Source organism: Cynara cardunculus (genome assembly GCF_001531365.2).
Source record: "Cynara cardunculus var. scolymus isolate 2C chromosome LG 8, CcrdV1, whole genome shotgun sequence".
Lineage (NCBI taxonomy): Eukaryota > Viridiplantae > Streptophyta > Magnoliopsida > Asterales > Asteraceae > Cynara > Cynara cardunculus.
This window is the reverse complement of record NC_037535.1, coordinates 25,472,096-25,494,188: the sequence shown is the minus strand read 5'-3', so window position 1 is coordinate 25,494,188 and position 22,093 is coordinate 25,472,096. Positions and strand designations below refer to the sequence as shown.

Below are 22,093 nucleotides of genomic sequence, written 5' to 3'. Positions count from 1 at the left end.
CTCATAAATCTTACAAGTTTTTAAGTTCTCAAATGATTAAGCTCCTACAAAGTAAAATCTCATGTAATACAATAATGACTTGATGGAAAAGTCGTTTGCTAAAATGTTTGTATCACATGTGATTATGTATTCATATCACATGTGATTATATGGGAGGAAATAGAAGGAAAGAAATTAAAACATTTAATATAATTAATAAAATGGTAAATTGTATGAAAAAAATAATGTACTTTAACTTGATTCATATTTTGGGTAACGTACTTTCAGAACTTTTATTTTGGTACATAAGATGTAAAGTCTTAAATATCCAAGTACTCAATTGAAAACTAATTTTAGATTGAAAAAAATACTAATTTTAGATTAAAAAAAAATCATGTCACTAACCACGTCAACAAATAATATTGAGTTTGATACCATATCACTTGTCACATCAGAATGATAACTGGTTAATGCTTCAACCGGTTATCCGAATACTTAAATGTTTAAAACTTTACATCCTATGTACCAAAATAGAACTTTTGAAAGTACGTTACTCAGAATAAGTATCAAGTTGAAGTACGTTACTTTTTCATGCAATTTGTCCTTAATAAAATTACAAGATCATCCAACCTTTATTTTTAAAAGGTATATTTGTAAAGGGTATTATTGTAAAAATACTTTTTTCTTCTCTTTGAATAATAAAACTCGAAGCAATGATTACTGGAAAACAAATCCAAGATTATCAGTTGAGCTAACACAACAAGCCTTTTAAAAGGGTCGTGTACATATAAATCTCACTAGGGTCCAGAGGGAACACTTGCAACATTACCGTGGGGCTGTAGGGGGACAGATGACACCTATATTGCAAAAGGATAGAAACAGTATTAATTATTTCTTTTATAAACCAGTAGATATTTCACTCATCATTTAAATAATAGTGACAAGTCGTGAGACATCGTCCTTTTTCCCTTATAATTTCAAAATTAAAATATACCTGTATATAATTTTTCAATCTCAAAAAATATGATTATATATTCTTGTTATATATTCAAAATCTATACTGTATTATAAAATATTTGACAAAAACTTTTAAAAATCATTTTTATGTATGAAACATTGTTTATTGATGCATGTTACTTAAAATTCAATATTACAAGTAATTTTGTGTAAATATAACTTATTAAAGCTCAATTTTTAAATTCGTGTAATTAACTGCAAATAAATATAATCAAATACATGATAAATGTTTATTTTAAATATAGAAAATCAAAAATATAAATAAGATAATCATTAAGTTATAACATAATATTTAAAAAATATATTATTAAACATAAATTAAATTATAAATAAAAGTTTTGAATTAAATAAATTACACAAAACAAAAACTTTTAAATAGTTAATTTGATAGTAATATCAATATAGTTTTTTCAATTTTTATGATATTTTATTCAAAAATAAAAACATTATCACTTTATCAAAACCACATAAAATCATATTATATTGACATAGATAAAGAATAAAATGAGACATTGAAATCGAGACGTGTCTCGATGCATTGCACGAATACCCTTCTAGTTATTATAAAAACATGATTTTTTTTTATTAACCTGGATATACAACCCACTATGCGAGCCGACTAATCCCAGAGCAACCACTTGTTTTGCAGGTAATCCGGAGTCACCACATTCGAACCTCCATGACCACAAAAAGTTTTTTATTTCTTATTAAATTTGAACCTAAGATCTCCAAACACTTTTAGTCTTTGAAGTTCAAATCCAAACAGATTTAAAACCATAATTTTTCAAATGTCATGATATTGCTTTTTAGTTACAAAAGCATAAAGCGACAATAATTGAAGACAAATTTGAATGTTTTTCAAAAAGAAATTAAATATACCTCACCAACCATATTTAATTAGGTTAGGCCTCCCATACCCATGGCCCATGGCCATGTAGAAGAGGGTAACATTGTAATTTAAACCTAACAAATGCATCTTCTTCAAATATATATATATATATATATATATATATATGGTTGCGTTCACGTGAGACTAAAGGTTTTTTGTGACACCCGTAAAACCAATTTATGTTTATTGATCAACTTTATAAGCTAATGATCTAACGGTCTAAAGTTGCACGGTGGCAATTTTGTGATTATTGAAAAGTCTCGTGGCAATTTTGTGATTATGAATATTCAGATTGTAGATCTAATCCAAGGGTTGATAATTGATCTCACGAAAAACTCTTGATCTCATATGATCCCAATTATATATATATATATATATATATATATATATATACATACATATATACACACACACACACACACTCTTATACAAATCAGATAAATCATAGAAACTTATAAATTATTTTTCATGTGTTGTTTCACATGTAAAATAACATATGTAAGAATGTAGTGTTTATACGATGTTTCAAATTTGAATAAACCTCATAAATCATAGAATTTTAAAAAGCAATTTTCATATATTGTTTCACAAATAAAACAAATGCGTGAAAATGTAGTGTTTATACAATATCGTTTCATACTCCATCCGTTCCAAATTAAGTGTCCACATTTCTATTTTAGTTTGTCTCAAAATAAGTGTACACTTTCAAAAGTAAGCTTTTGTTTTTCCATTTTACTCTTAATTATGAGACTGCGAACGTTTCTCTCACTATTATCAACAGTGAAAGTGTCATTTAGTTATTAAAAAAGTGTAATAATTATATATTCCTAAGACCGTGTGAACATTTATTTTGGGATGAAAGAAGTATATGAAATGTTCAAACACTTTTTTCTTAGTGGGAAGAAATAATTTTGAACTACTGAAGCAACATTGTATAAACATTGCACTTTTCACACATCTTAACACATGAAAACTAGTTTGCATGAAATATGAATTATTGGGTTCGTAAAAGAACGAGATTCTAATCAAGTATAATACTATAAAAGTTCTTTTTTGGGTAACACATGGGTATTCGAGCCAATTTGTATACACCGCAACTAATCCCATGAGATACTGAAGATAACATTATAATAGAGGTGATCATTTGCGGGCCTAGGCCCGGGCCTAACTTGTTTTTTTGTCCAACGGGCCTAATATTGTAAACTCAAACCTTTTTTTCGGGCTTGACAACTTGTCATTGCCCGCCCTATAAACGAGTCAGGCTTGTCCACGAGCTAACGAGCCTAAAAGTGTAACTCTTATAATCTAGAAACTTGATCACTAACAATTAATTAACAAATGTGAAATCAAAAAGTAAAGGAAAAACACTGTTATAATTAAATTTTCAAGCAACTAAAGTGATCATGGATCTCAACAAGTGGAGAAAGAAACGAAAATAAAATCCAGAGTTGAACATCTTAATGAGATCATTAAGAGATGAACAAACAACCCCTTAGCCTTTTGGGTTCTCAAAAATAACCAAAGAATTTCATTCTTTAACTTTAATAATTTAATTTTTAAATATACAAGTATAATTTTAACTAATGGTAAAAAAATATTAATTATAAAATATAAACAGGCTGAACGGGTCTGTCCATATTTATTTTACATTTCCCATGAACAAACTCAGACCCGTCCATTTTCTCGATAATGGTTGTTTAATCCCGTATTTCTAACGGGCCAGATGGGCCGGGTCTAATGGGTAGTTCCGTCCATAATCATCTCTACATTATAATACCATAAAAGTTGATAATGCCACAAATTTGAATTCAATGAGGCACAATACATCTCAGGACCTTATGGGTTCAACCAAAATCAACACATAAAACACTAAGAACCTGAGGGGCGAGGGGGGAGGGGCAATTGCCACATAAAAGAAAGTAAATGTTTTCGTTGTTAGTTTTTTCTTAATCTTTTAGTTTCACTTTAAGTGCTTCGATAACTGCGGAAAAGTCGTGATCGCTTAAGCCATGAGACTTGGCCACCTTGTATAGCTCATTTGCAGCAGCTGCAATCGGTGTTGATTGAGAAACGGATTCGGCTAAACCCAAAGCAAGTCTCATATCCTACAACAGAAAACCCGCATCGTATAAGCCAACAATTATATCAAGGGTGCAATTGGTATTGCCGACGGGACTGGACGGGTGAGTGAGGTAGGTGGGTGAAAGAATTGTACAACGTTTTAGGGTTTTAATTTGAGATGGGTAATTTAGTAATTTACCAATCTTGTCTCATTTCTCTAATTTTTGTCCCAACTACTTCAAGGGGACAAACAAATGCATCTTTATCCCAACTTCGGGGAGCAGAGCAGACATCAATTTAAAGCGGGTGCAACCTTTAAGACCCCTAAAAAAATTCCATTACGTCAAGATGGTAGAGGGGGTGCATGGGGGCAACTTAGTAGGTTCACTCCTGCAACTAGTTTTTGTTTTGTCTTGTCTTGTCTTGTCTTTTTCAGTATCATGTCTTGTCGTTTACTCATTTTTGTATTTCTAATAATATCACACACATTCGATCGCATTGAATTTGTAACTCGTGGGAAGCCATACCTTCTGCTGATGCTTCAAAGGAAAAGCAGTAGGGTATCTGGATTGCACCATTGAAGGACCTTTCATTGAGAACATTGGTGCACTAATGGCACCCTGTGAGATTACCTGCAAAAAGACCACAAATCCACTTCAAATTTAAAGATGCTTGTTTAGACTTGGTCAAAAGATTGTTTATTGTAACAACTCGTTCCACATGGATAGAAAATGGGATTTGTGAGCTCCTTGTAAGTCTTAAATTGTGGGCTACCAATAACTTTCACCATGGTTTTAAGTTGGATTTGAAGTTATTAGGTCAGTCTGTGGCTTTTGGCTTTGGTCTGTTACTTAAAAAATAACATGAAAACTTGAATCTTTTTGGCATTTCAGATTATGCAGAAGCCAAAAACCAGACGAACCCAATATATCCTACATAGGGGGTAGGGTCGGATGAGACGTGAGAAAAGTGAGAGTAACATAAGGGCGTCTTCATTCTCTATAATTTCTCTAAAGTAAAGAACTGAAAGTTAAAATCTCTAAGAAGAACTACATTCAACTCCAACATATTCTCTATTTTAGAGATTTCAGCATTAATTATATTATTAAAACATTCTATAATTTTATAGTCCCAATACACTTTTTAGAAAAAACTTTATATAAAATAAGAATTTAATCTCATTGGTGGCAGAGGTGGACAAGTAATTTTTTCAATTGGTGGCAAATTTGACTATGAAAAATATCTTTTTTTCCCCACAACATCAGTATTGATACGATGGTTGGTTCCTTGTCCATATATAGAGACTCATGTTCCAGTCTGATCTACACATATTTTTAAAAACATGGGAGGTATATTAAAAAAACACCAAAATTTAAGAACAACAAATTTGTCAACGGGACTCAAACCTGGGCCTTTTGTACATAGGTGGGAGCATTTACCATCTTCGCCATTAAAGTCTTATGCTAATATTTCGGTTTCAATAACTATAAAGTGGCACCCAACAAAACAATGCGGTGGCACCCTCCAAAAACAAATTTTTTCCCCTTGCGACGGAACCATGAAGCGTGGCCCGTGCCACCGCATCATTCCATGTGGGTCCCTCCCTGATTGGTGGGAATGAACAAATGAAATCATTTCTCTCTTCTCACATCAAGTTTTGGAGAATTCTCTAAACTTGGAGTTTTCTCTCTTGTTTTCTCTATTTTAGACAACAATATAGAAAATCTGTTGAAACAAAATAGAGAACAAAATCTACATTTTCTCTATTTTAGAGAATCTGTTGGAGACGCTCTAACACGCAATAGGAACGAGGAACGTAAGATAACAGAATATGCATAAGCCAGTTTGATAAAAAAGGGCATTCCTATCCGAGCTCTCTTATTATATTGCTAATCAAAATGAGTTAATTTCGGAGTACCTCCACAACCACATTTGGATCAAGTCCAACTTTCTCACCAAGAAGCAATCCTTCAGCAAATGAAGTCATCATACTACAAATGGCATTAAATGGAAAGTTAATTAAGCATAATACACAATGAAAGAAATTACTGAGCAAGAAAAAAAATTGCACAACCTTCCCATGATCATGTTCACAACAAGTTTCATCGCGGCTCCATTTCCAACGTCTCCTAGATAAAATCTTGACTGGAGAGATAGCATAAACAGCAGTTGGTGTGGAGAGAAAAACCAGCTCAAGCTTGATGGGGGGAGGGATGGGGTTCAAATTAAGCTAAAATAAACCAAAGGGTCATTGGTCAATGGTCCAGTAGTACCCAGTAAATCCCAAACTCCCACCAAGGGGCCTTTGGCCTAGCGGTATGTGAGTCCTTGGCCTCCTAGGAGGTCAAGGGTTCAAACCTCACCAAAGGTGACGAGGATGTGTGAGTTTATTTGTTCTATTTGCCGTATATAAATATTATATACTAAAAAAAATCCCAAACTCCCAGAGGTCAAGGGTTCAAGTCTTCCCCAAGGTTTTAAAGAACGCGTTATGGTGCCATAACGTCGAGGCGTGGCCTTGCCACCACGTTAAAGCCCGTGGCGCGACTCTGAGGCGTGGCTTGCAATGGTGGGTTACAGCGTGTTATGGCAGGTTATACTCAAGGCGTGAATGGGTTTTTTTTTACTTTATTTTATATATAAATTATGGCTTATTAAATTAAATATTGATGATTCTAATTATTCACTGAGAGCGAGAATTATTAACCACAAGTTGAAGTCGAGGAAGATTTTGAATTCAATTCCGATGACAAAAGTAATCGATTTACATTGAAGGATAGTTTCTTTATAAGATACATCTAATTTAATCCAATCTAAGATGCTTTTGCAATATGATATTAGAATTTTAGATTAGAGATGTATGGATCAATTTGTTTATAGTTTTCTGAATTTAATTTGTTTATAGTTTTATATGAATTTAATTTGTTTAATCATTATTGTTCAATACACTGACACACACATACATCTGTATATATACTATATATACAGATTTTTCACCTTAAGTCATGGCTTGAAAAACGTCATGACCTCGCCGCCAGGGGCGGAACATGGTCGTTGTAGTCTACAGGGACGAAATATAATAATACAAAAATTTAGAGTCCAAATGATACGTATGTAACTTTTTTTTTCTATGATCTAATATTAAATTTTAGAGAAAATTTGTTAATGGAAGACTAAGGGTTCGTTTACCAAATGCTTATCCGATAAGTTTTTACCAAGTCATATTATCTTACCGGATGGACATGGCAAGGACCGAGAATCTTACTCGGTAAGAGCGATGGTAAGATCAAGAATCTTACCTTGTAAGTAAAGATGACGACTCCCTGTTAGCATTTACAGGGTAAATCACTGCATATGATGTCATTCGAATGGAGTACAAATCTTACCCAACAAGGTAAGTGATAGTGTTAAATTTTATTGGTAAGCGCTTTGAGCATCCGCAATGGTTAAGTCTTTAAAAGACTTGATCTATTTTCCACATCAGATTTCCAGTAAACAAGAACCATCTTCAAATACTTACTCCAATGGTCAAGTCTTTCAAAAGCTTCTTTTTGTATTTTTAATTCATTTTTAATGCACGTACATGAATCTTCAAACACTTGACATCCCCCAAGCTTTTGGATGTCAAGCCATTCTTCAAGTTATTACTCCAATGGGTAGCCTTTTCATCAAGTAGTTCTCAACCTTTTCATCAAGCCTTTATTTTTACCATTGGAGATGCTCTTACCGGGTAAGTGTTTGGGTAAACGGCCTCTAAAACTCAAAACCTTTAAACAATTAACCGGAAAATAGTAATACAAATTTATTATGTTTTTGTACTATTATGAATTAATAAAAACAAAACCTTCAGATTAGTAATATAACACTATATACCAACTTAATCATTATTTCTTTTTATATTATTTAAAAACTAATTTTTATATATAATTGATATTAATAACTTAATGTGTAATGCATGGAAGAAAAAATGATAAATTGAAAACTGCAACGTTCGGGATTTGATATTGTGACCTCAAAGATATGATAACCAAGTGAACCAATTGAGCTGCCAACTCTATGTGTCCTTCATAGTTCATGTATAGTATTTGAGTCAAAAAGCGGGGTGGCCATGGCCCCCAAAGGCCCCTATGGGGTGCCGCCATTGCTCGCCGCCTCACCATGCCTCACGCCATTTAGAACCTTGGTCTTACCAAAGGTGAGTAGTGTGTATGAATTTTGCAGTATATAAATATTATATACTTAAAAAAGCTAAAATAAGGAAATGGAGCACCTTCCCCATTATGTCCAAGTATAGAGCAACTTTGTCATATAAAGATTTGTCACCTGAAAAAAGGGATCTTTTAGATGCTTCAAATGTCGAAACTGAGGCTAAAGGGATGATTTAGGTCATCATTTTCTACCTGCTGTGAGGAATATTAGCTGTCCATCCTCTGCAGGCTTTTTAGACCCTGAAACCGGAGCCTAAAGCAATCGAACAAAACCCTTTAATATTGACCATAAATAACGAAAGGAGAAACATAATATTTACAATTTTGCTTTAAAATAAATGAAATAGAACAACACTGCCTTCTATTTTCTTTTTGTGTTGTTTTTTAATTTGCTAAACTGAAAGATAACTAGTTACCTCCAAAAACAGTGCTCCGGTTTCTTTTATTTGTTCATTTATCAACTTGGATGTGGCTCCATCGACCGTTGAGATATCGACATACCTACAAGTACCCATCCAGAGAACAAATATTGAATAAACAATCTTCAAAAAGAACTATTCCTTCGGTCATAAAACAGATGCAACAATTTCCATTTTGGTTGTCTCGAAAGAAATGCAACATTTCACTGTTGGCAAGGTTACATTCTACTATTTGTTTTTTTGCCCTTAAGTAATCATTAGCAGATATTAATGGCATTGACTTTGGTCCACAAGATATTTGACAAATAGTCAAACAATTTTTAAAACTAAGTGGTTCAAATTATATGTCTCAATTTAAATAGGGCATAAACAATATAAGTTTATGATGCTTGGTTTGCTAAACCAAACCAAATGGACCTAGTGTATCCCACCTGATGAGGTGGATCGAGGGAAGGTAAGAGGCTGTTTGGTTGGTTTTCCATTAAGTCCTGTATGAATAAAGCTGTCTATGTGGATAAATCTGTTTGTATGGATTGGAAAGGTTTTTGTTTGGAAGGATTTTTTCATAGATGGAAGGAGCGTGTTTTTAATTGAGAGGGACAGGTTTTAAAAAAACTTGGTCATCTGCATAAAGCTCCCCCCCCCCCCCCCAAACACAAGCTTACTGAATAACCCACATTCTATATCATTAAGCCACTACCAAATAGCCATGTATAGCTGACTGAATAAGTTGTGAGGACCATTACGCTCATTAAGTTGCTAACAAACAAGCCCTAAGATATACATAGATCTGACCTCTACCCCAAAGAGTAAAGTGGTTGTTTATGCTCGGCCTATGAAAAGTGTGACAGAGATAATGCACACTTCTTGAAGGCAAGCCGCTCCATCGATAAAGAAACTTTATATTTTAAGAAGAAACAACTTTTGTTATAATCAAAATTTAATTCCTGCAATTTGTAGGATACTCCATATTCACCTAAAGAACGAATTATTATATGCTTTTACTGCGAAACCATAGGAATATATACCCTTTTCCTGTACCCATCCCACTTGCAGCACCATCTTCTCCACAAGCAACAACCATCTGATTGTAAAAGCTATCACAATCAGCCACCATCCTTGAAGCATTAAAAAAGAAGAACACTGTAATGACATACTCACTGCACTTTCAGGATCAGCAAGCATGGCAAATGTGATATCACAAGATGCTGCAACTTCTGCCGGAGATGGCTTATATCTGCACATACAGAGCAGAAATTTATATAATTGATAAGAAAATTATTAGGGGAGAGGGAACTATTGGATTTCGAGCTGGATTTACTCAGTTATATATGTTTTAACTTTTAGCCCAACTATACATGTTTTAGCCCAATTATAATGTTTTATGCTGTTACTCTTTAAGCTGATTTGGCAATCTTTGATTCCGGCTTTCAAAGAATGTTAGAAGAATGATTATGTTTTAACTAAGCCAAACCAAACGATCCCAGTATATCCCGCTCAAGAGCAGGGTCTTGGGGTGGGGATGTAAGGAGACTTGACCTCTACGCGAAAGGATAGAGTTGTTGTTTATGTGAAGACCCCTGATTTGTGTAAAAGTGTGAACAAAATGGAAGAGATAGAAGTAAGGAAGAAAGAAAGGAAAAAGGAAAAACACATATTCATCTAGTAATCAACTCTGGATACACATTCATTGCATGAAGGCATGCTTGACATATTACCATGACCTGTTAATGTAACATTTTATAAAGGATGCAAATAATTAAAGCTAAATTATGTAGAGCATGATCATATATGAAACCAAATAATATTTCCATAGAGACTAGAAAACTGTGGTTATAAGTTGTGCTACAAAGCTTTTACAAGTCACTCATGAATACTTACTTCGCACCCAGATCAATGAGAGGATCACATTTGCTCTTTGTCCTATTCCAAACAGTCACATCGCATCTACAACAAACCAATCAAAATATCAGAAGATAATTATGTGATGTTGCTTTTTTGGGTCCAGAAAAATGATTAACACAATGAACATGAGAGTTAAATAGAATTGGCAAGCAAGTTTATGTAGAAAATTTGATTCCTACCCGGCTTTTAACAGATTGTGTGCCATTGGGGAACCCATAATTCCAAGACCAAGAAAGCCCAAGCGTGTGGGATTTTCATCTGCCAAACAAAATAAAACATGGGTGGAATATTCATGACATAATCCCACAAGAAAACACATCAAATCAGTTAAGCTAGTAATACCAAACGTGACTTGGGGGCTGTTTGATTGGTTTTCCATTTTATCCTGCATGGATAAGGTTGTCTAGTGGATTAATTTATCTGTATGGATTATGAAGGTTTTTGTTCGGGAGGGCTTTTCCATAGATGGAAGGAACATGTTTTTTAAAAGGAGTGACAGGTTATAAAGCTCCCCCTTAGGAGCCTTTTGGTTAGTTTTCCATACAGTATGGACAAAGTTGTCTGTGTAGATTAATTTGTCTTCATAGATTGAGAAGGTTTTTGTTTTGGAGGGTTTTTCATTGATAGGAGCGTGTTTTTCAATTGGGAATGAGGTTTGAAAAAAACTTGGTTGCATAATGTTCTCTCCTAAAAGCTTACTAAATAAGCCACTTTCTATATCATTAAGCCACTACCAAACAGTCATGTATAGCTGACCGAATAAGTGGCGAGTCTCATGAAGCTTGTTAAGCTGCTAACAAATGGGCCCTTAGAAGCTTATAGAATAAGTCACCTTCTATATTATTAAGCCACTACCAAACAGTCATATATAGCTGACCAAATAAGTTGCGAGTCCCATTAAGTCCATTAAGCTGCTAACAAACAGACCCATAGTGTAGGTAATCCCTAAGTCTGTGCATTATAATTTTCAAGATAGGGCCGAATCTGACAGTCATGTAACGTTTTCATACCAAAACAGAGATGCTAAACACATTACACATTCCATATTTTACAACTGTAGTTGAACATTTCTATCAATTCTAAATTCGAGTTCAATTTGGCAGAAGCAAAACCAGAACTCAATCAATTCATTCGGAAAACGAGATATTAACTGAAATCTAATCCATCGATCATTCTATTAGTAACTTTGATGAAAATGGGACAAAAATGAACACAATGATATGATCATATACAACTGTAGTTGAACATTTCTATCAATTCAAAATTCGAGTTCAATTTGGCAGAAACAAAACAAGAATTCAACCAATCCATTCGGAATGAGATGTATTAACTGAAACCTAATCATATTAGTTCATTTGATTAGAATTGGACAAAATGAACACAATGGTGTGATCATATACAACTGTAGTTGAACAAATTCTAAATTCGAGTTCAATTTAGCAGAAGCAAAAGCAGAATACATTCGGAACGAAATGTATTATCTGAACTCTAATCCATCATCAAAACCCTACTAATAATCATAGCTAAAGCACACACGTCGATTAAGAAATCCAAATCTACAGCCAAACGTAAACCGAATTAAAAAATGAATACATAAAGAAGTACCTGGACCTTTGGGAGCGGAGGATTGAGAAGAAAATACTTTGAAAGAGAAAGAAGTTTGGGGGAATTTGGAAATGGATACTGGTTTAAAGTGTTGGGGAAGTGAAGGGCAAAAGCTTGCTGCTGCCATGGCGGTCCAATGGTGACTGTAATTGGCCCCTCTGGCCAAGCTCACCATAGCTATGTGTTGCGCCAATGTGCTCACACATTTCAATGCATTTTCTATCTACTTGCGGATAACATTTTTGGGTGGGGGGGTCAAAAGTTAGGGGCTAAAAACGCATGTTTTTGTTAGATGGAGGACGTTTAATGGTTCTTTCTCAAAGATGAAGGGAGGTTTTGTAAAACATGCTTTAAGTTAAAGGACGTTTTTGAAAATTGTGCTTTAATCCTTTTTTCCAAAATAAATAACAAAGTACTGTTTTGAGAAGTAAAAGAATAGTATATTTCTAATTTAATATGTAATAATAAAATATTTGATAAAAATTTAAAAAAAATATTTTTAATGTATGAAGTACTGTTTATTGATGCATATTACTTAAAATTCAATATTACAAATAAATTGTACGTAAATACAACTTATTAAAGCTTTATGTTTGAATTCGTGTAATTAACTACAAATAAACATAGTCAAATACAAGATAAACATTTCATTTTAAATATAAAAAATCTAAAATATAATTAAGATAATCATTAAGTTCTAACAAAATACTTAATTATTATTCTTATAAAAAATAGTATATAATTAAATCAAAAATAAAATTACTTCGTTACTAAATCTAAATTAAATAATATTAAAAAAATTGCATTAAAAAAATTACATAAAAAACTAGAACTTTTAAATAGTTAATTTGATACTAATATTGATATATTTGTTTTCGAAATTTTATGATATCTTCAAATTTATGTTTTATTCAAAAATAAAAACATTATTTTTTTCTCAAAACCACATAAAAACCGTATCAAAATATCTAGAGACTTGGAATAAAAAAAACATCAAGATATATCTCGTTACATTATATGAATCCAATATCTAAAACTTTCTTTTTATTTGTCTTTTATTGTTCTTCAAATCCTCAACAACAACGTTTCTCAATCCATTAACCTTAATTGATCATTTATCTCAATCGATTATTACCAAATCAATCCTCACATCTCTCAATTAATGTATTTTAATAGGATGTAAATGTGTTAAACACTATTAATGACATATAAATGAATGTTAATTACATAATTTAGATGTAAATTTCATAATGATGATGAAGAAATATGTGAAATTGTATAAATTAATCTATAAATTCAACGCTATAATTTTTAATGACTAAAATAGACAATTTAAACAAATTCAGACGTTTATCGTTTTACAAAAACAAACACTTTTATTTATTCAAATTTCAGACTTCAACACCACCTCTTATAAATCGGAAGTGAAATAAGACTTCGAACCTCTAAAAAAAACAAATGTCACCTTACTGGTAAGAGTCGAACAGTCTATTTACTTTATCCGATAAGACTATAATCATCAAAACAATATCATATGCAACAATTTACCTAGTAATCACTTACCAAATAACCACCAGATAAAACTATTCATCCTTATCAATGCTCTTATCAAATAAGTTTTTTGACATTTATCATCAACAATTAGATCATAAAAAAATTGTAATTTTTGATTAAAAAACCAATATAAAAAATAAAAATATCAACATTTAAAAAACAAATATGAAAATATGATCAAACAGCCCCCAAAAAACAGTTTTGCTTTTACAGTTTGTATATGATACAATTTAACCTCAGCTTCCAAGTTCCATAAATTCACCCAAAAAATAAGAACACATTGCAATGGAAAATCCAATCTAAACTTCAAAACAACAAATTCTACATTACCACCTAATAATTTGACCCCAAATCACTTCCTATAAGGATGGAACCTACCACTACCACCACCACCGCCGCCACCACTGGTACTACTACTGCCACCACCGCCCCCGTATCCTTTGCTACCATCAAATCCATACTCATCACCAGCTGGACCTCCACCTCCTCCCCTACCAAATCCTTTGCCACCAAAACCAGAACCACCACTTCCATAACCCCTACCACCACCATAACCAGCAGGACCACCATAACCACCGTACCCACCGCCTGGATATCCACCACCATACATGGGGCCACCAAAACCAAACGCATATCCATATCCACCATAACCACCGTAAAAACCTGCAGAGCCACCACCGTAGCCTCCCCCATAACTGTCATAGCCAGGATAACCGCCCCCATAGCTGTCATATCCTCTCCCTGCTTTTCCACCATACCCACCTCCATATCCACCTGAACTCCTGCCCATGCCACCACCACCACCACCACCACCACCATACCACTTTGAACCACCGTCACCATGCTGGGACCGGCTGTCATAAGAGTAATCACCGCCAGCCCTTTTTGGTTCCGCCCTCTTTATCTCCACCTAATACAAATTAGGTACGGTCAACTCATATACTTTTAAACACAACCAAACAAAACAAAGCGATCCCAATATGTCCCACCCTAAGGTGGGGCTGGGGTGGGAGGTACGCAGACCTAACCTCTACCTCAAAGAGTAGGGCGGCTCTTTCCATGAAGACCCCCATCTATTGAGAAGTGTGTGGAATAAAAGCAACGTTTCCCCTAAGAAATGTATACTAATAAAAACAACCGAATAACCTAAATTAGCTCAAAACCATATGGGTGCGTTTGGTACATTGGATTGGACAGATTAGACAAAACAATGATCATGTTCCACGTTCCACGTTCGGCAGGACTTTTATGTGGAATTGGGGTGGAACAGGTTTTGTTCTAAAAAAATATTTATTTTATTATAAATTACATAATTAATCAAAATATATAAACAACTCATTAGAGTTAAATTGGTCATTTAATCTGTTCCGTCCAGTTCCGTTTTACCAAACGCTGAACAATTGTTTTGTGTTGTCTTGTCTGGATACTAAACGCACCCTATACTAATTTCCCCCAAAGTGGGGTCGGGTGGGATGTGCACAGACTCAACCTCTACTATCAAAGAGTACGGCGGCAAGTAGGCCCGGCTGTTTCCGTGAAGACCCCTGTGATTTGTGAGTAGTGTGTGGATAAAAGAAGAGAGTTTCCTGAAAGAAAAATACACTTCTAAATGCAACCTATTAACCTAATTTAGTTCAAAAGCATATACTTACTTGCTTTCCCCCAAGTTCATGTAGTTGACCATCAGCAAATATCTTTTCTACAGCATCTTCGCTGTCAAATGTTACAAAACCGAATCCTCTTGATCTTCCGGTGGTGCGATCCAACATAATCTGATGCTCAATAATATCACCGTAAGAAGAGAAATACTCCCTCAACTCATCTGCACGTCAAATAATGTTATCGATCTTCACAATCTTGTCCAATAAGGGTGAGTTTGAGTTTGGTATGCGGACAGGACAGGACTAGACGGACGAGAGTGAGGTAGGTGGGTGAATGAATTCCAAAAGGTTTTAGAGTTTTAATTTGACATGGATAATTTAGTAATTTACCAATCTTGTCTCATCTCCCAGATTTTTTTTGTCCCGCCTGTTTTGGTGGGATAGAAAAAATGCATTTTTGTCCCACCCAGGTCATGTCAAGTCCCAATATGATGTCGCGCCAAACATGGGATAACAAGTTTTTGTATTGTTCTGTCCTGTCCTGTCCCACGTACCGAATGCAACAACCCGGACTATACTATCAAAAAAGCACCAGAATGTTACCTTCTGTTAAAGTTAACGGTATACCACCAACAAATATTTTCTTTGTTCTTGATATTCCTCTTACCTGCATATCCTCCCTAGGAACTGTCCTCTTAACTTCCACCTGAATCAAGAACACATTAAAATATTAAAGCCGTAGAGAAAAGTTCAAATAAATATTTTGAGAACCTAGGATCCAACTATTTCATCATGAAGAATAACCATAAATATCATGCATTTTTATCATGAATATGATGTATTTTCGTCAATGAATATCTATCACAGCATTCATTGTGAATAAAACATGAATTGTTGGTTTTTTGGGTTCTCAAAATATTTACAGTTCTCAATTGAATTTGCCCTGAAAGCCATATGCATGTCCTTACCGGTCTGCCATCTATGACATGATCTTGCTGCAGGACCTTATCAGCATCTGCTGGGTCAGCAAATGTTACAAACCCAAAACCCCGTGGTCGTCCAGTAATTTTATCCATCATTATCACAGAATCCGTTAATTCTCCATAGTTGCTGAAGTAATTGCCAAAGGACTCTAAGGAAAGGGGAAAAAACACAAATCACCAAGTTAGAAAGTTTTGAGACATGTAGAAACGCATAGACTTATGCTGGTCACATGCAAATTTGATATATAACGAAAATGTTTAAAAGATGCATTCCATGGTTTGCAAAGATACTTTGCACAATTAGCTCATACACCAAGACATGCAATACTTCTGCATTTATCACTGGGAAAGAAATTTGTAAAACAAACATTGTTACATAAATACAATTGTTAATCACAACAGGCACCAAAAGTTATGGTCTGACTTAGGATGAAATCATGAATACATGCTTATAGTTGTCAACATTATCCCCACCCTATCCCCCCGAAGATATAAGCACGCATTTAGTGTTCCTTTATGCTATCGGTATTATACAAAAGAAAGAGTATGAAATATATTCAGTTGACCATAGTTAATAAGGACAATTTACTGGCGTTTCAGGAATTATAATCTCCAATGGCATGCATTTTCCCTCCTCCCACGGACCCGCCCAAACAAAACCCAAAATATTTTAATGTTTTATTGGAAATCTTAAGTTTCTCATGAAAATATGATAGTTGATAGAGGATTATTGAAAAGAGATTTCCCAAGTACATTCTTGATTTTTTCATCAATCTTTCAAATACTCAAATATATGTGTTGGGTACACACAGAAAATGACCAAGATATATGGTTGGGAAAGATATGAATAACAGTGTGCTAGACAAGATAACACGAGTTCTGGTATATTTTTTTTTGCAAACAATGAGCAGAAAAACTCCTAAAATACTAAAGCAAAGATGAATGCAAGTAGCTATCTTCTTGTTATTCCTCTTACTTTGTGGGACCCTAGCATATAGTTTTCGTATTGCTACAAAAAGTTTTAGATGTCGTAAATTTAATAGTTCCATTTGTCAGACTTCGAGAAAATGTTATGATATCATAGAATACTGATGTGATCCTTCATGAAATAAAATAAAGTCATATACGGGTTGTTTTGCGATTGAACTTGCTATCATGGTTGATAGCTTGCAAAGGTAGGTGCTACCCTCTTTGTTAACCATTCTTTTTATTCTCATTCACGTCATCATACGTAGATTAAACTTGGAATAAAAATGAATTTCTCCAACTACAAAGTGTTCCGTAGATTCACTGCCATGTCAAGCTAAGATGCCAATCCATTAAGGTCATGTAACAAAATGCCACCTAGCTATTCTTCCTATTAATATGAAATTGCGAAGAATCATACTATGGGCTTATATTATCAGGTCAGCTCTACTGCCTGCTTAAATTGTCTTCTGGGGCACTCTGTGATAAAGACATCACCAGCTTTCTATACTGGAAGAATTCACAGCAAGATATCATAGCAAACAATAATCAACCATTGAAAACAATATTCACACATCTAATGAGAATGAATCAGCTAGAATCAAAAGATTGCTGACAATATATGGAACTGAACTAACATAATCCCTCCAGAATACCACTAAAATCATACAGGAACTTTTTGCGAACAACCCAAGTAACATTCTAAAAGTCTATCATTGATGAATGCATGCGTTTTCATGCATTCTAGGAATGCCTTTGGTACGTGAGACAACACAATACATAACAACAACTTGTTGTTTCACGTTTGGTGCAACATTTAGACCGGACAGGACTCAATGAGACAAAAAAGTATTTTTTTTTTTTCTCATGAGAGATACACAAACATTAGTAAATTACTAAACTACCCTTGTCAAGTTAAAACCGTAAAACTATGCACAATTCACATGGCTACCTCATTCTCACAGTCAAGCCCGGTCTATGTACCAAATGCACCCATGTACAGCCTTATTTTATGGCCCCTTTTCAAGATAAACAGCATGACAAATGGAGTGTCTTGAACGTACCTTCTGATGTCTCCCAAGCAATGCCTCCAACAAAGAGTTTGCTATCACACAAGAAAAACAACAGTTACTTTCAAGCTCGTTCCACAATGCCCAACTTTTTTTTTCTTTTTCTTTTTCTTATCCTGGATGAACACAGGAAGGATAGTGTAATTGAAACATACGACTACCTCTCTCCCCAACTTCACACATCAAATTAATTTCATGAATAACTACACACTGAAACTAGAAGACTAAAAAGTAACACAATTTTCTAAACCCTAAGGGACCCAAATGTACACAAGCTATACAACAAACTAACCCTGCTGAAGAATCACGATTACTGTCATTGATTGAATGCTTTATCTCATTGCCTCCACTATCATCTACGTTATCAACATCTTCGTGATTTCGATCGTTGTTGTCAAACTCTAGATGTTCATCACCTCCATTAACGAAAGGGATGACTCCAACATCATCACCATGATCCATTTCTCGCTAAAATTTGACACCCCCTCTTAATCTCTTTCTTATGTCCTACCTATCAAAAAAAATACCTGCAAACGATAAGTATTGTTTAATCTAAGCTCTAAACCTTATTCATTAGGCTGTCGAGACCTTGATTAACTCTAATAACAGAAGGAGATAGCACGAAGAACCCCTTAACAGAGGGAATCAAAGGCAACTTCGATAACAACCTGAATAAGAATCCGTATGATTGGAAAAAAGAGAAAATGGATAGAGAAATCGTTGATTTTGATTCGTAATTTTTTGGGTTTTGATAGTGAGGGTTGGATAGAGCTCTGAAAAAAAAACCCTAGCTCGTCGTGGTTGAGGAAGATAGACGCCGCCTTGTATGGTTTTTGTTCTTCCCGTTTATCTATATTTGCTTAAATTACATAAATGGACCCTCAAGTATTATAAAACTTACACTTTTAACCCAAAACTACTTTTTTCTTCATTTTTTATCCAAGTAACCGGATTTTATATCACTTTAGTCCAAACCCTACTGTAGTTACAAGATCGGGGGACCGTGGTCCATTGGTGTTGTTTATGCAATTAACCATAATATGTGTCATGAACGCAACAAGGATAATTCAACCATATATTTTGCCAAAAAAAATGTTAGCTTTACCGATGCACTACAAGACCTGGGTCCGGAATAGGGTGTTGGGAAAAGAGTGACTTGAAAGTACCTGACTTACATCCAAGGTCTTAAAGAACATGAGGCAAGACATTACATTATGGCAAGATCAGACCTAAAGCATTACGAGCTACGTTGAGGTCATTGGGTTTTTCAAGACGTGTCCTAGGGTGATATATGTATACATATATACATGTATGTATACATGAAGGATTGTGTGATAATAAGAGTTAAGTTGATAAACATAAAAGATGTTTGTGATTGCTTATTTAAAACAACTTATGTTTTTCTATAAAAACATTTATCAACTTATTATAAGTCATAAGAGTTTAAATTCTTCAAAAACTTCTTATTACCGATTTGGCATCAGTATAAGTTGTATATCCAAGCACTCGAAAGTGTTTATTACCGGTATTACACCGGAATAAGTCAGTAAGTTGTTTTTATAAACAATCTCATACACCCAAATAATAAGGGGTCTGGACCCTTTATCACTTTCAATCTCACTCTCATCTCATAAACTATGCTTCTTACAACAATTGATCTGGTCTCGTTAGGGTTGATCTCCAATTATGATTGATTTAAGAATGTAGATCTCTTCTTACTCTTTTCACATGACTTTTCATTCTCACTTGAACTCAACTAAACTCTCTCTCTCTCTTTATATATATATAGGGCCCGTAAGACTAATTTATGTTCGTTGATCAACTTTATAAGCTAATGATCTAATGGTCTAAAGTTGCACGGTGACAATTTTGGGATTATTGAGAAGTCTCGTGACAATTTTGTGATTATAAATGTTCAGATTGTAAATTTAATAAAATAGTTGAAAATTGGTCTTACGGGTCTCACATGATCCCAAGTCTCTCTCTCTCTCTATATATATATATATATAACATACATATACTTGTGTGTGTTAGCGTTCTAGATAATATCATGGAACAATTTTAATTCATATAAAGCAATAGAATTAAAAAGGAACAATAAACCACTTATATCGAACTTATACACAATTATATCAATAGTTAAAAAATGGGATTAAATCTCGAGTCTACTCACTGCTTTCTTCAATCTTCAAGTAATTACCGTTTAACTCTTCATGTGCGGGAATGAGAATAAAGATTTCCATACTAAGGGTTTTTAGCTTTTGTGTTTCAATTTAATGTTTATATAAGCATTATGTGTCATGCATAATTACCACTTACCCCCATGTTATATGTTAAAAAAAAGGTAAAAAAAAATGCCCTACAAAAATAATGTGTCATAACATGCAATAACACGCATTAACACGTTACAAACGGAAGCAGACTTTAGAGTGGATCCACAAGGATTGATTGACGCCATAACGAGTTATTTAAAACCATGCTTAAATCCTATCACTGAAATAAACTTTCTCATCCACTGTCCTCTGACTACAAGGTAATTTTTCAGTTGGAGTAGAAGTGGATCCTGATCAATGAATCATTCCGATTCATTTTCACGAAGGAATTGGAATGAAATAATATCGATTCGGACAGAAAAATAACCGACTTTCTTTGAATTTGAAGTAATAAGACTATCCCAAGTGTATGTTCATGACTCTATTAGGTGCACCATGTTGATAGGAAACAACATATACATTGTACACGTTCCAATCTAATAGATAAAACTACTGTTTTCAATTAAAATTTTATTTTATTTCAAAATGTGAAACTAAATTACAATTTACAATACATTTGATACAGTATCATAGGTCATAGAACTAACGAATATTACAATTGTTTTATGCATAATATAGATTTTTAACGTGTAGGTGGTTAAAAAAACACCCATTTTATAGTTTAGGGTTTATTTGTTTATCTCTCAATAGTTTCATTAAGAGACAACATCTGAATTGTTTAAAGGTAAATCTTGTTTGACAATTTTTTTAATCTACTAATGGTTATAAAACCATCAGAATGATTTTGTATCATGAGTCTCCCTTAACCATCAAACGCCCTAATTTCATTGTAAACAATTACCAAACAATTATATATCATAAGAGTTCCTTAATCATTGTGTACCAAACCATTTAATAACTACCAAACAACCCCTTAATATATATGACAAGTCTTTACTGCATTCTAGTTAAATATGTTGGTTTTCATATGATATCGTATGGTTTTATGTAATATGTCAAATTATATAATAAACAAAAAAGTACAATATTTAATTTCAATTCAAGGGTTTTTATGAACCTTTTAAATTAACAAAGCATAAATTTTAAAATTTATCAATAATAAAAAATAAAAAATAAAAAATAAAAAATAAAAAATAAAAAATAAAAATAAAAATTTTATTGCATGACCGAACAATTGAGTAAATTAACTTTTTAGTCCTTGTAGTTCGTTGAAATTCTTATTTTTGTTATTATAGTTTTCAAATTACAATTTTCATCCTTGTGGTTTGTAATTTACTGTATTTTCGTCTATGAGTATAACTCTTACTTTTAAAAATAAATTATCAAAACAGTAAAGAATTGTAAATCAATGAAATAAAAATAACAATAAATTATAAATCATAGACGAAAACAACAATAAATTGTAAACTATATAGATGAAAATCATAAATTTTAAAATAAAGGGACGAAAATGGCATTTTTAACAAACCACAGGGACTAACAACGTAATTCACTCAAAACAATTATATGTGTGTGTATATATGGTCACTTCACGTCACAAGGCTATAACCCCTTTCGCTTCCT

General features: G+C 33.6%; 2 protein-coding genes across 5 annotated transcripts; both read right to left on the bottom strand.

Moving 5' to 3' along the window:
* Window positions 1-3,637: 3,637 nt before the first annotated feature.
* LOC112516663 (glyoxylate/succinic semialdehyde reductase 2, chloroplastic) lies at window positions 3,638-12,277 on the bottom strand. The gene is made up of 12 exons (XM_025123840.1): window positions 12,084-12,277; window positions 10,658-10,736; window positions 10,455-10,520; window positions 9,735-9,810; window positions 9,602-9,657; window positions 8,571-8,655; window positions 8,347-8,407; window positions 8,217-8,269; window positions 6,021-6,091; window positions 5,865-5,937; window positions 4,474-4,578; window positions 3,638-3,990 (listed from the first exon to the last, which is right to left on the bottom strand). Exons 1-12 carry the CDS (start codon window positions 12,256-12,258, stop codon window positions 3,832-3,834), a joined length of 1,059 nt encoding a protein of 352 aa, XP_024979608.1. The 5' UTR covers window positions 12,259-12,277; the 3' UTR covers window positions 3,638-3,831.
* Window positions 12,278-13,820: 1,543 nt separating this feature from the next.
* Window positions 13,821-19,064, bottom strand: LOC112516422 (heterogeneous nuclear ribonucleoprotein 1-like). 4 transcript variants are annotated; one of them, XM_025123447.1, is made up of 7 exons: window positions 18,846-19,064; window positions 18,550-18,784; window positions 18,252-18,292; window positions 16,207-16,370; window positions 15,842-15,944; window positions 15,290-15,459; window positions 13,821-14,547 (listed from the first exon to the last, which is right to left on the bottom strand). In XM_025123447.1, exons 2-7 carry the CDS (start codon window positions 18,717-18,719, stop codon window positions 13,990-13,992), a joined length of 1,206 nt encoding a protein of 401 aa, XP_024979215.1. In that variant the 5' UTR covers window positions 18,720-18,784; window positions 18,846-19,064; the 3' UTR covers window positions 13,821-13,989. The 4 variants fall into 4 exon arrangements, with proteins under 4 accessions (XP_024979215.1, XP_024979213.1, XP_024979214.1 ...); XM_025123445.1 differs by having other exon boundaries at window positions 18,550-18,768; XM_025123446.1 differs by having other exon boundaries at window positions 18,926-19,064.
* Window positions 19,065-22,093: the final 3,029 nt, after the last annotated feature.

Bases quoted from the DNA above. Each gene is read 5' to 3' on its own strand.
- LOC112516663 (XM_025123840.1), bottom strand. From the start codon at position 12,258: ATGGTGAGCTTGGCCAGAGGGGCCAATTACAGTCACCATTGGACCGCC. The intron at 8,656-9,601 runs GTATATATTCCT...GGGTACTTGTAG, and splicing joins GGGATGGGTACAGGAAAAGG to GTATGTCGATATCTCAACGG. The intron at 5,938-6,020 runs GTTGTGCAATTT...TGCCATTTGTAG, and splicing joins GTGAACATGATCATGGGAAG to TATGATGACTTCATTTGCTG.
- LOC112516422 (XM_025123447.1), bottom strand. From the start codon at position 18,719: ATGGATCATGGTGATGATGTTGGAGTCATCCCTTTCGTTAATGGAGGT. The intron at 18,293-18,549 runs GTTAGTTTGTTG...CTTGTGTGATAG, and splicing joins AATCGTGATTCTTCAGCAGG to CAAACTCTTTGTTGGAGGCA. The intron at 15,460-15,841 runs GTAACATTCTGG...TTTGACGTGCAG, and splicing joins ACCGTTAACTTTAACAGAAG to ATGAGTTGAGGGAGTATTTC.